The 13,378-nt window shown below is 34.3% G+C and overlaps 1 protein-coding gene across 5 annotated transcripts in view; it reads left to right on the top strand.

Annotated features, from left to right (window-relative positions):
• Positions 1 to 13,378, top strand: part of DMXL1 (Dmx like 1) — a 137,460-nt gene that overhangs the window by 64,033 nt on the left and 60,049 nt on the right. For 3 of the 5 annotated variants that reach the window (XM_081230457.1, XM_081230453.1, XM_081230454.1), the window contains exons 27-29: positions 2,282 to 2,409; positions 2,928 to 3,176; positions 8,916 to 9,094. In XM_081230457.1, the coding sequence (XP_081086583.1) occupies positions 2,282 to 2,409; positions 2,928 to 3,176; positions 8,916 to 9,094 (556 nt within the window). Of the gene's footprint in view, positions 1 to 2,281; positions 2,410 to 2,927; positions 3,177 to 3,514; positions 3,629 to 8,915; positions 9,095 to 13,378 lie in introns of all 5 variants that reach the window. The other 2 variants (XM_081230455.1, XM_081230456.1) reach the window with 1 other exon arrangement.

The raw sequence follows: 13,378 nt of genomic DNA on the forward strand, positions 1-13,378 counted from the left end.
GGTTTGAGAATTTGTATGCTCTTGCTCTAGAAATACTGTGTACTGCAGTCCACCTTAAATAATACAAAAAGCATATGGCTGAAGTGTTGAGTCCTTTTTTTTCATCTTTGAAATTTTAGCATATGTCTTTTTTTTTTTCGTAAATATTATTATTTTTTATTAGCTTCTGCTTTATAACAGTGAATCAGTCATACATATACATCTGTTCCCACATCCCTTCCCTCATGCATCTCCCTCCCTCCCACCCTCCCCATAGCATATGTCTTTATGGCAAATGCATCTCAAGTAAACTCTTCACAATATAACTTATTTAGCAGCCTTTTATTGATCACTGTCTAATGCTAGACATTGTGATATACACTGGAATAAGGTCTCCTTCCTTAAGGTCAATCTAGTTAGAGACAAACATATGAAATGATAAATGATATGTAACATGACATCATACTTAAATGATATGTCCTATAAGATGATAGGTAGTAAAATCTCAGGGAGCACAGAGGAGGGACTGACTGACTTGGAACTGAGAAAAATTTTACAGAGTAGTTGATGTTTATGATTTTTCTCTTTATGTCCTAAGGTTTCACTATAATTTATCTAGGCTTTCAAAACATGTTGTTTGACACTGGGGGGGTCTGTATCTTTCTTTAGTTCTTTGAAATTCCATTACTCTATTTCTTCAATATTTTATCTTCTCTCTTCTCTTTCCTTATATGAGACAGATATTGGAACTTGTGGGTCCCTCTTATTTTTCTTTTAGCTTTCCTCTCAAATGATCCCTTTCATTTTTTCTTTATTTATTTTTTGCTTCATTTCAGGAGAAATCCTAGCTTCATTTTCCAGACACTAATTCATTGTTCAGCAATGTCCTATCTTTTATTTAGCCTATTTGAGTTTGTTTTAGAAATTTTATTTTTCAGTTTTAATATCTCTTTATTTATTTCAATAGCCACTTTAAAAAAAATAACTTACTGTCTTTTTTTTTAGTTTTTTTTTTTTTAATATCTCTGAGTATAAACCACTTTCCTTAATGTTCTGGTAAGTCTTTGCTTCCTCAGGTGTAGGTATGTCACTGAGTTTGTTTTCTCTTACATGATGTCAACCTTCCTTTGCGTTGATTTTTGATTATCTGTTTATCTTATGTGTTTGAATTCTCCCAGGGGTCACCTCAGCTTACTACTCTGGTTATGTATTCCCATAGTAGCTTCAACTGGATTTCTTTGACCTTGGTCCTCCAAAAGTTCACTTTCTTATTACTGAGTATGGCTTTGTTTTCATCAACATATTTTTATCTTTCTTATCATTTCCATAGGCTTACTTTAGCAGGGGAGATTTTTGGGTTTTGTTACTCTGCCATCTTGAAAAGGGAAAGTAAAACAAGAGAAGCTATTTCCATACGTATCAAACTGTTATGACTAAGACAACTTGCCAGTTAGAACAGATCTAAACAAATAAGTGTGCTATTTTTAAATATTATATTCATTTACTTAACATATGATACAGGAACTACTGACAGGGTTTAACAAATTTTTCATACTATTTTTCTGTCATATTTATTTTGTAGTTTGTGTCAAGCTGTAATTTATTTTGTCCATTGATCAGTTTATTTAGTTTTAGCTTAAAGTACCATTTAATTAGAGAAGCTTACCCTGAATTCCCAAACTGTGTGAAATCACTCCTCCCTTTTGCTTTCATATCACTGTATGCATAGGTTTTGTCTTTAAAAACAGTATGATAAAATTATTTGTGTCTGATTCCCCCACCAGACTATAAATTGCATGAGGACGGAAACCATGTGTTTCATTAAACACCTGTTATCTGGTGCATATACCTGATGTAACCTACCCTAGTGTAGGGTAGACTAGCCATTAAATATCAAATTGAACCTAAACTGACTTCTTCAACTCAGTAACCTTGTTTTAAATTTTGATATATAAGCTTGCTACTTGTGGCCAATAATGATTTAGTTTTTTCATTTGTACATATTTTATGTCTTAACAGTAAATATATTTAAAAGCTATCATATCTGTTTGCATTTAGAAAATTTAAAGGACATTTTGTTTTATTATAATACTAGACTATAAAGCACAGTACTTAGGTGTAAAGCAGTATAATTAATACACAAAATTTTGTATTTAAGGTACCCTAGATGATAGATCTAAAACATGGAAGTATTACATGTGAAATTCATTTTAGATCATTGTATGTTATTATTATTGTTTTATTATATCGTTGTTATTGTAGGTCATTATAGATTGTTATTATTTAAATTTTTTTCTCTTAGTTCATTTCAAACAAATCAGTTTACTGGAATGGTGTATCAGACAGTACTGCTTCCCCATCGACATTCTTTGAAAACAGGAAGCTTAGATGAAGCCATAACTCCCAATACATCACCAGCTCAGTGGCCAGGTATAAATAATTTATATATGTGTGAGTGTTTTTCTTAGCCTTATTGAATTTAATCAGATGAGGAAAAAGTAGGTTTGGCTTGGTTTTGCTGTATGATAATCATTGTTGTTAACTATTGTTCGAATTGATACGAGTTTATTATTCACCACTTATTACAAATTATCCAGTTATGTAATATTAGTTTTTCCTTTATCATCATACTAAAATAACTCAAATATTTTGTTATATCACTTTTTTTAATTTTGCTTTTGTCATAATACAAAAACATTTGTTATGGCAATGAAATTTTATCTATCAGATTTGAATCAGATTACAGATTTCCAGTGTTTGTCTAAATTGAACAAATAGCTCAACATTTATGCATTAACTGCAATAACCTCTACTAGTCTATGAATCTATGGCAGAAAATATTTTAATTCTGATGCTGTAACTTTTTTCAAAAATTAGGAAATGTGGATTATTTATTTAGTTTATTGTCAATGGTAGCTAATGGTAGCTATGTTTGTTGTTTCTCCTAGGAATAACTTCTCTAATTCGACTTTTGAATTCTTCTGGGGAGGAAGCCCAGTCAGGGCTTACAGTCTTGCTCTGTGAGATTCTCACAGCAGTGTATCTTAGTCTCTTCATCCATGGCTTGGCAACACATTCTAGTAACGAACTATTTCGGATTGTGGCCCACCCTCTAAATGAAAAAATGTGGTCTGCTGTATTTGGTGGAGGTGCACATGTTCCCAGCAAAGAACAGACACGCTCAAAAGCTTTACCTGGTTAGTTTTTAATCTGTTTTATTTTATTTTTTAAGGCTACAGCTTTATTTATTCATCTGAATGATAACTTTGTTAAATGTAATTACATTTTAATTCATTCACAGAAAGTTCTGTTACAGACCATTTTCTTAAAGCATGAACAAATAGTTTTGTGGTAAATATGCAGTATAAAGTTTCTGGTGTAATTATCAAAGTTTAAGATACTCATGCACCAGTGATTAGAACTATCTAATGTAATTTAAAATCTTTTACTATTGAAATTTTCATTTGTTTTGAAATATACTGTAACATTGGTTTTTGTTCTATCCCAAATCAGATCTCTCTTCTTTCTTTGGCAGGAAGGTACTTTGCTATGCCTAGCCCCCACCAGGTAGTGGTATTCTCCATGGAATGTGTGGGCTTTTCCAAAGCTCTTTCAACCATCAGTTCTCATAGCCCTCCCAGTCTTGCAGGCAAGATATTAGCTTTAGAAATAGGCTTTTACAGTTCAGCTTGCTTTGTGTTGTTTTGGAGGGGTTGGGGTACAGTGGGCCAGTTTTATTCTGTTTGGCACTTAGCAAACTGAAAATTTTCCATTAATCAAGTCATATTTTTGATTTAAAACAATGATTAGCATTTTAAAAAACCATCCTGCTTTTTTATTATGCTTTAAGTTCTTCATTTTGATATTTTCTATTCCTTAGACTTTAACATATTTTTAAATGTGTAGAAATAAAGAAACGTCAATGCTAATCATGATAAATCAGACTATGGCTTGAAATGACTGGAAAAACATTTCAAATAAGGCTGCTTTATGTTCTGCATATTATGATTCCAGCCATTAGGGTTTTGGATTTCTAAGTGTTCATAATATCATGTAAAGTAAATATTTTAAACAATTGTATTACCTTTTCTTAACTTTCTAATGTTGTAACTGTAGGTACTGTATTTATTTAAACACAAAAGATTGAAACAAGCTTTTTGACCTGAAAAGAATCTTCATGATGCTTTCTGCCTTTAAGTTTTCTTTTTTTTATTAGCCCATATGTGATAATCTTGGCTGTAAAATTTTTAACAATATTTTAATTTTTGTAACATCTCCTTTCTAATTTTTAAAGAGTAATTTCCTGTGCTTTATTTTTTATATGGATAAAAATAGAAAAGACTAACTTATGAAACTCATGTTGGAATATATACTTCAGATATTTGAATTCATTTAAAAAAAATTTCAAAGTCTGAGAGGGAGTACGATTTATAGGTCTACTGAGATTAAACACTTTGATCTTGTTATTACAACATGTTATAAAGGGATACATTCTTGAAATAGAATGTCCACATACTTGTAAAAAATTAAAAATACATTTTTACTAACCAGTCAGCAAGCCTCAACTTCAACAATTCCTGGAGCATTTCTGAGCACAGATATATAAACAACCTTACTCAAAGTCCAGGTTGTTCTTTGTTTAACCACTCAGATATAGCTATTTGTAGTTACAAATATCATATAATCAACTCTATCTCACCACTTACTGAATCCGAAATAATCAAAGTGAAAAAAATTATCTGCATCTGTATGTTTAACCTCTTGCGTTGGGACATGGTAGCCAAATAATACAGGATACTTAAAAAATGAGGTTTACTTAGTGATGGGGCTGGATATAGCCACATATAGATTATGTGATGCTCATCTGTCTATAAGAACCCAGAAACTATTCTGAATGCAATCAATCATGGATGTAACTGAAGGAGCATGTACAGAAAACATAAACGATATGATTCATCAGTTTGCTAACCAGAAAAAAGAGTACATTTATTTAATGATGAAGCCAAAGGTCTGCTATTTCTAAAGCTGATTTAGTTTGTGAAGGAACAAGTAGAAAAAGAAAAAAATAGAAAAACAGAGTAAAGGGAAGAAGTGAAGATAGTAGGTAGTAAAGGCAGTAATAGTAATTAGAAGTAGCAGTCCTGTGAGGCAGATAAACTGACAGTTGGAGAGACAAAATCTGAGAACAGAAAATCAACCAAGACAAAGGGACAAGGAGGGGTGGCTTTCAGTATAAGGCAGAGTTCTGAAATCTCAGTTTTTGAAGGCATTATTATGTTGTTCTGAAAGCACACCAACTAAAGCAGCACACCAGCTTGATAAATTTTAGGTTGTAAGTAAGCAGCCCTGTATGTTCGAATTACTGTTGAATGTAATCATGATGTCCTAAGAGTGTAATTAAATTAGTTAATATTCAGTATACATTGTTGACCAAGGGAATAAAATGATGAGTTTTAGAAAAGTTGATCTGAATTCAGCCAAAATTGTTATATATATTGATATATTTTTAGTTTCTAGTGTTTAAATATGGCCAAGTGAAAACTGACAGGTCTAGAATATTTCATTTTCCTGACAACCTATTCATCTATTCAGTGTCAATGTATTGTATATTGAAGATGAAATACATGCTTAGAACCCTCAAAAATCTGTCTTTTAAAAAGTGTTTTCGGGCCTCCCTGGTGGCGCAGTGGTTGAGAGTCCGCCTGCCGATGCAGGGGATACGGGTTCGTGCCCCGGTCTGGGAGGATCCCATATGCCGCGGAGCGGCTGGGCCCGTGAGCCATGGCCGCTGGGCCTGCGCATCCGGAGCCTGTGCTCCGCAACGGGAGAGGCCACAACAGTGAGAGGCCCGCATACCGCAAAAAGAAAAAAAAAAAAAAAAAAGTGTTTTCAGGGCTTGCCTGGTGGCGCAGTGGTTGAGAGTCCGCCTGCTGATGCAGGGGACACGGGTTCGTGCCCCGGTCCGGGAAGATCCAACATGCCGCGGAGCAGCTGGGCCCGTGAGCCATGGCCGCTGAGCCTGCGCGTCCGGAGCCTGTGCTTCGCAATGGGAGAGGCCACAACAGTGAGAGGCCCACGTACTGCAAAAAAACAAACAAACAAAAAAACAAACAAACAAAAAAAGTGTTTTCATAAACAGTACTATGAGAAGATTTTAAAAGTTACCATTGTTTTCCTTGTTCTGGTATAAATTCTGATTTTAATTTTCTTTGCAATAATGGTCTTACGAACTAAATTATTTTTCTTTCTACATGTCTATTATATACTTAATGCACTTATAGTGACATAAAATTTAAATATGACTTAAGCTTTGTAATATAAGAAAATGGTAGATGATTTTTATTAGACTTTAACTCAGGTCAGAATTCTTAACAAAAATGTTAAGGTACATAAATCAGTAATTTATTTTTTAATCAGATTTACTTTGTGATTTCTACATATGTTAATGAGGGATTTATTTTTTCTAATTAATTAAAACTATAGTGTGGGTGAATGTTCATGGAGTTCTGAATTATTTTATTATGGTTAATTTTTTTTTGGCGGTACGTGGGCCTCTCATTGTTGTGGCGTCTCCCGTTGCGGAGCACAGGCTCCGGACGCGCAGGCACAGCGGCCATGGCTCACGGGCCCAGCTGCTCCGCGGCATGTGGGATCTTCCCAGACTGGGTCACGAACCCATGTCCCCTGCATCAGCAGGCGGACTCTCAACCACTGCGCCACCAGGGAAGCCCTATTATGGTTAATTTTTAAAGTAGACAATCACCTAAGCAATAGCAGTTTTTGAAAAATTACTTTCTTTTCTGCTAACAGTGAGAAATCCATACTTTTGCTTTTTATTGCATATTGTAAAGCAAAACAAAATCTTTTAAGAATTTTTGTTGTGTTTCATAATAATGTTTGCAGGTATAAGAATTGTCATTATTCCTGTGCACACCTTAGTTTTTCTTTAACCACTTTCTAACTTCTTCATGCCCCTTATAATTCATAAGCTCTATCTATATCCAAGTTCCTTTTCATTTCTCCCTAATGCTGATTTTTTTCTTTTATTACTAGTAAAGTAGCCATTTACTACCTTAATAATGGAACAGTAGAATCAGTTTGTATCCAAGGAGTGACACAGTTCTTGATATTTTATTATTAGCTTTTTTCAAAAACAAATGGTTAAGCACCCAGCAGCTACACAGTTTCTATTCGTGCCCCTAAGCTTCATGACCACTCAAACCCAACGTGATATAAGCATAAATTTGTCTTAGGTCTTGCTGCAATTTGAGGGAAAAGAAGAGGGAGCATCTACCCTAATGATAAGCTTCAAATCATTTCTTGTTTGCTGGGAGGTATCACTAAGGTCTTAATTTGTAGGATTTCAGGTAATATAACATTTGGTACTGTGAACCTGTTTGCCGTTTTTCCCCTGTTGTCCTTGTGCATCAGAAATGTTTCGATAAGAAGTTTTATACTTCTGGAATTGAGTCTGTAATTTTAAATGTTTCCCCTCAGTGTGGTTAATTTCTTGTTTTCATGTCAATTATCTGGGTTCACACACTGTTCTTACAAATGTTTTTCTCTCTTAAAAATTTTTTTTTATGTTTTGCTTTAAAAACTCTGCTTTTTTATGACATAGCAAGCTTGGTAAAATCTGTGAATTTAGCATTGTAAGTTTTATTTTTCCCTAAACGTCTGTGTTCATATCACATGCCTTCTAATAATCTAAAAACAAAACAAGCAGAATAATAATATTTGTCAAGTGATAAATTTATTTTAAAACATAGCATTAATTTTTTTGACAGATTAAAAAAATACCCTTATATTCTAAATTTTTTACTCAATGAGAATTTGGTAAAACCACTGTTTAAGTTTTAGAATGTATATAAATGTATACAGCAGATATATTAGAAACACGATTGTTGATTATCAATTGCTTATAAGATCAGAGAGAAAAAATTACACATTGAATATGATGGTTCTTTTTAAAGTCATTTGAATGATTACATACCACTTTTTAGCAATCCCTTTGTATACTAATTTTATTCATCTTTATTTTATTTTTTCTGAAATAACTAAATTATTCTGTTAGACTCAGCTTGGCTGTAGCTTGATATAATGCATGAGCATGCTGTTTATGCAAGCTAAGTAGCTTCAAGCAATAAAACAAAATTGTATTAAAACACAAATACTTGTATTCCTTTGGAAGGTAAGTGACTTCTTGCTGTAACCATTAAAGAACAATATTGGTGTGCCTTAATATGGGGTTGTTTACCTATCTATTAGACCATGACCAAGTCCAGGAGATCCTTGATTTTCTATTGGTGATTTGCATCTAGTGACTTAGTATTGATTAAAGATTTGTGTAACTTGTTTTTCTTTGCTAATGCCCGTAATACTCTAAGGTAAAATACTAAGAGAATATCGACTGTTAAATGTTTAGAAGTTAAAACAATAAAGATTGCGTTTTCTCCCTCTTCTTTGTTGTTCCATTGACTAGAAAATTCTATCTCCAAGCCATTTCTAAAAGTCTGAATCAGTTTAGTAGGTAGTTTTGGTGTTTGAATTTTTTAATATTTTCAGTGAAAAATTAGTAGTAGTTTTTTAGTAGATAAAAGGCCAAGTGATTACTGAAGAATCTCATAACTGAGTTGTTGCCTTTAATTACCACGGACATACCATGATATTCTTAAAAAACAAAATAGAAAGATGTAGATAATTTAGATAAGTCAACATTCAGAAAGTAAGGGACAAGATGAGATAAAAACAAAGATCGCTATACAAGATGATTTTTGTCTCACTTCCTCCACTATTTTCTTACCTTACTATCATAATAATCTCAGTTTTGTGTATGTACTTATTTGTAGTTAACCTTAGGTCTTATGTAAAAATAGGTGAAATCAGAACAATGAAAATTGTACTTATTTTGTAATACTTTATTTTGTTCTTGTTAGTTTCTTCACTAGTGGAAGAAGGAGAGAAACAGAACAAACGTTTTAGGCCATCAAAAATGTCTTGCAGAGAATCTGCCTCAGTGACCTCTTCCTCACCACCATTAAGCCAGGAATCACTGATAGTTAAAGAGAAGTTCATTCCACCTGAGCTCAGTATCTGGGACTATTTCATTGCCAAGGTAATACAAGTGTTATCCAGATGATTATTTGTGTAGTTAAACAGAAATGAAACTGTTTAAGTGTAATTGTTGGCGTTTCCAAATATTTTTCCACACTGGTTAAGAAAATTTTCATTTTATCAGGGTACATTATCACAAAATATACCCTAAAATATTTTGGACATATTTCAACCAGGTTTTAAGGCAGTTCTTTTATAAATTATGATTTTTGCATTTTAAACAAAGCAAAGATGAAAAGATAAATTGGTTAGCACCTTAATGCTTGATAGTAATTAAGGAATCAAGACTGCCAGAAGTCAAAGTGCCATCCATACTCTAATTCCTTTTCTATACCCCAGGCAGTCCTGCATTGTCCTGATATACACAGATTTCAGTTTTTAGTTAAATAACATCAGTCCCTCAACAACACTGTTCAACTTTAAAGTTACCACAATTTATTAAATATGGGAAATCGCATAAAGTACAAACTTTCCTGCTAGCTATTCAGTCCACAAATCACTATGTAAATAACAAATGCACCTCATGATCAGTGACCAATCACAACAGTTCTTTCAAAGTCTGTCAGTGATTGGTCATTTAGTACCTGTTATTCAGTATTCAGTTCATACACAGAAAAGCATGTGGTTGTCTTGCCTCCTTATCTCCCATAATAAACACAAGTGACATTTTACAAAACTGGCTAATCAGAAGAGGGAATTGGCTAACGCAGATAAAAGTGCAACTGAAAAATGAAAAGTGATAGTACTGGAAGTGAAATTCAAATCAAATATAGGTAAAGTTATAGAAGAAATAGCTAGGGCTTCCCTGGTGGTGCAGTGGTTGAGAATCTGCCTGCTAATGCAGGGGACACGGGTTCGAGCCTTGGTCTGGGAAGATCCCACATGCCACGGAGCAGCTGGGCCCGTGAGCCACAGCTGCTGAGCCTGCGCGTCTGGAGCCTGTGCTCTGCAACAAGAGGCCGCCATAGTGAGAGGCCTGCGCACCGCGATGAAGAGTGGCCCCCGCTTGCCACAACTGGAGAAGGCCCTCGCACAGAAACGAAGATGCAACACAGCAAAAATAAATAAATTAAATTAATAAAACTCCTACCCCCAACATCTTAAAAAAAAAAAAAAAAGCTACTTAAAAAAAAAAAAAAGAAATAGCTAACTTTGGGAATACTGACATTGCTGCCATTTGATAGACTGTAGATGTACAGCCAAAGGCAATTAGTAAAGGCCAGCTTATCAACCTAAATGAGGAAAGTGTGACAAAAGGATGAAGATGGCCCAGAGATAGTGAAATTGGCAAAACACTTCACATTAAAAGAACCCTGGGTAATATTTCACAACATTGAAAGTGCAAAGAGTAAAAAGTTGGACGCTGATACAAACTTAGAAAGGAGTATGACTATTTGCTAACGATTAGAAAAGAAGCTTGCTTTGATTCCTGAGTTATAAGAAGGCCAGCACTGTTCAAAGTACTCTTGATAAATTTCTTACAAAGAAATAAAACACTTTAATTCTCACTGTTTCTAATTTTTTAATTACAGTGTACTAAATAAGTATTGTTTTTACTATTTTTTTCATTTTCCTATACATTTATAGCTGACTGTAAACATTTTTAATGTTCTGACAAATCTTTAAATGGTCACAGAACATTTGTAATTTTTGCTTGCTTCAGGGTAAAGAAGGGCATTTATATCACCTTGTTTCACATTGCCTTTTGTAGTCATTGATTCATTCAACAGATGTTTATTATGTACTCTTTATATTGGAATATCTTTATTTCATCTTCATTTTTAAAGCATAGTTTTACTTTTGCTGGGTATATGATTCTTGATTAGCAAGGCCTTCTTTAGTTGTCTTGTTCCTGTATCTGGTTAAATTTCTGGCTGGTCTGCCCTTGCTCCAATCTGTATCTCAGCCTCAGGCTAGTTGAAATGTTATCCTTCCCTAATTGTTTGCTGCTGAGAACTCTTGTTTTTGACAATGCTGCTGGGCATGGAATTCGTTTTTTTTTTTTAATTGAAGTATAGTTGATTTACAATGTTGTGTTAATTTCTACTGTACAGCAAAGTGATTCAAGTATTCATTTATATACATTCTTTTTCATATTTTTCATATGGTTTATCACATGATATTGAATATAGATTGAGGACCTTGTTGTTTATCCATTCTCTGTATAATAGTTTGCATCCCCTAATCCCAAACTCCCAATCCCTACCCCACCTCCCTCTTGGCAACCACAAGTCTGTTCTCTACGTCTGAGTCTGTTTCTGTTTCGTAGATAAGTTCATTTATGTCATATTTTAGATTCCACATTTAAGTGATATTTTATGGTATTTATCTTTCTGTTTCTGACTTACTTCACTTCTTATAATCTCTAGGTCCATCCATGTTGCTGCAAATGTCATTTCATTCTTTTTTATGGCTGAGTAGTATTCCATTATATATATGTGCCACATCTTCTTTATCCATTCATCTGTCAATGGATATTTAGGTTGTTTCCATGTCTTGGCTGTTGTAAATGGTGCTGCATTGAACATTGGGGTGCATGTATCTTTTCGAATTATAGTTTTCTCTGGATTTATGGGCATGGAATTCTTATTAAAGTCAGCCCCCTCTGGCCAGGCCGCAGAGTTCTTTGTCCTCACAGGCTGCTGGCCCTGATAGAACAAATGGGCCACAGAGGGCAGGGGTTGGGTTAGGAGTACCCCCTGGCCAAAATGCCAGATGCTCACTTTTTACCAGAGATTCAGTAGTTTTTCTTAAATAAATACTTCTCTGTGTGTTGTATGTATTTGATCAGTTTCCAGTATCTTTAAATGGTTTTTTTTGACAACTTTTTCCAGTTTTATTACTGCTTTTTGGGAAGAGGACTTACCAAACTCCTCCCTCAGCTTTTCCAGAATTTCTGCCCTCCCTGCTATATTACTTCATTGGGCTTCTTTGGACCCAAGATTTTATAAGTTTTCTTTTCAAATTTCCCACATCTCTTCTTTCATCCTCACTCTTAACTGATGACATCATCTTATGTCATTAAAAAAAAAATAGAACCGGACAGAAGTCTTTCATCATTCTGTCATGAAGCCCTCATCTTGTTCTCTCTTGTTACTATCAAGGAAGCATCCTTCCTATCAAAGATTCAGTGCTATTCTGAATCCTATCCTTGCTTTTCTTCTCTAGTCTTCTCTCTTCACTATTGGCTCTTCCCATCAGAACAGAAATGTGCTCTACTGTCTCCCATTCCAAATCCTGCTTTGATCCCAAAACTTTTTCGAACTATTATCCTATTTCTCTGCTTCCCATCCTCCTTCAACTTTTCAAAACTGTAAACACATTATCTTTCTATTACCATAGGTCCCGTTCATATTTACCCATTATATGACTTGTGACACAACTACCCCACTGAACCTGCTGTTGTTGAGATTCAGGTGGTATCCATGTTATCAAGTATAGGAAACTTCTTTGTCATCATCTTATTTGACTTCTTAGCAGTATTCAACCCATGTGACTATTTCCTCCTTTTTGAATTACTTTTCTCTCTTGTTCTATTGATACCAGTCTCTTCTAGTTTATTTCCTAACCTTACTATTTATTCCTTCATAGTCTTCTTTCTTCTTCCTTTTCTACCTGACCTGTGAATCTTGATCTTCTTCAGGATTTAGGTTTCTGATATCTATTTTCTTTAGTACTTCCCATGTCACAACCAAAGTCCTCCCATTTTAGTAAACGGCATCTTCATCCTTATAGTTAATTGCTCAAGCCAGAAACCAAGAAATCGTCTTTTCCTTCTCTTTCCCTTGCTCTCCAAATTGATCAGTAAGTCTGTGCTTTCCCCCAAATATACCTTGAATGTGTTATTTCACTCCATCTCTATCACACACCTGTATCCAGACTGCCAACTCTTGCCTTAGTTACTGATGTCTCCATTTCTTGTCTTGCCATTTGACTTTTCTCTCATAAGGCTATGGTCATAGTAACATTCCTAAAGTATAAATCTCAATACCTATCCTCTTAAAACTCATCAGTGGCATTCCATTACACTCTTTACTGTGTTGTACAAAAACCCTACCTGATCTGTCATCTGCTGTTCTCTTCAACTTTTCTCCCAACATTATCCTCTTGCTTTAGTAGGCTTCAGCCAAACTTCTTTTTTTTTTCCATACCAAACTCTTTTACCTTATTAAAGCCTTTTTACATACCATATCTACTACCTAAAATGCTTTTCTTCCCTCTTGTTAAATGGCTTATTCCTTCTTGTCCTTTAGGTCTCACTTAAATGACACTTTTCAAAGAGGCC

The sequence above is a fragment of the Mesoplodon bidens genome, assembly GCF_964165515.1.
Source record: "Mesoplodon bidens genome assembly, chromosome: 4".
In the NCBI taxonomy this organism is placed as follows: Eukaryota; Metazoa; Chordata; class Mammalia; order Artiodactyla; family Ziphiidae; genus Mesoplodon; species Mesoplodon bidens.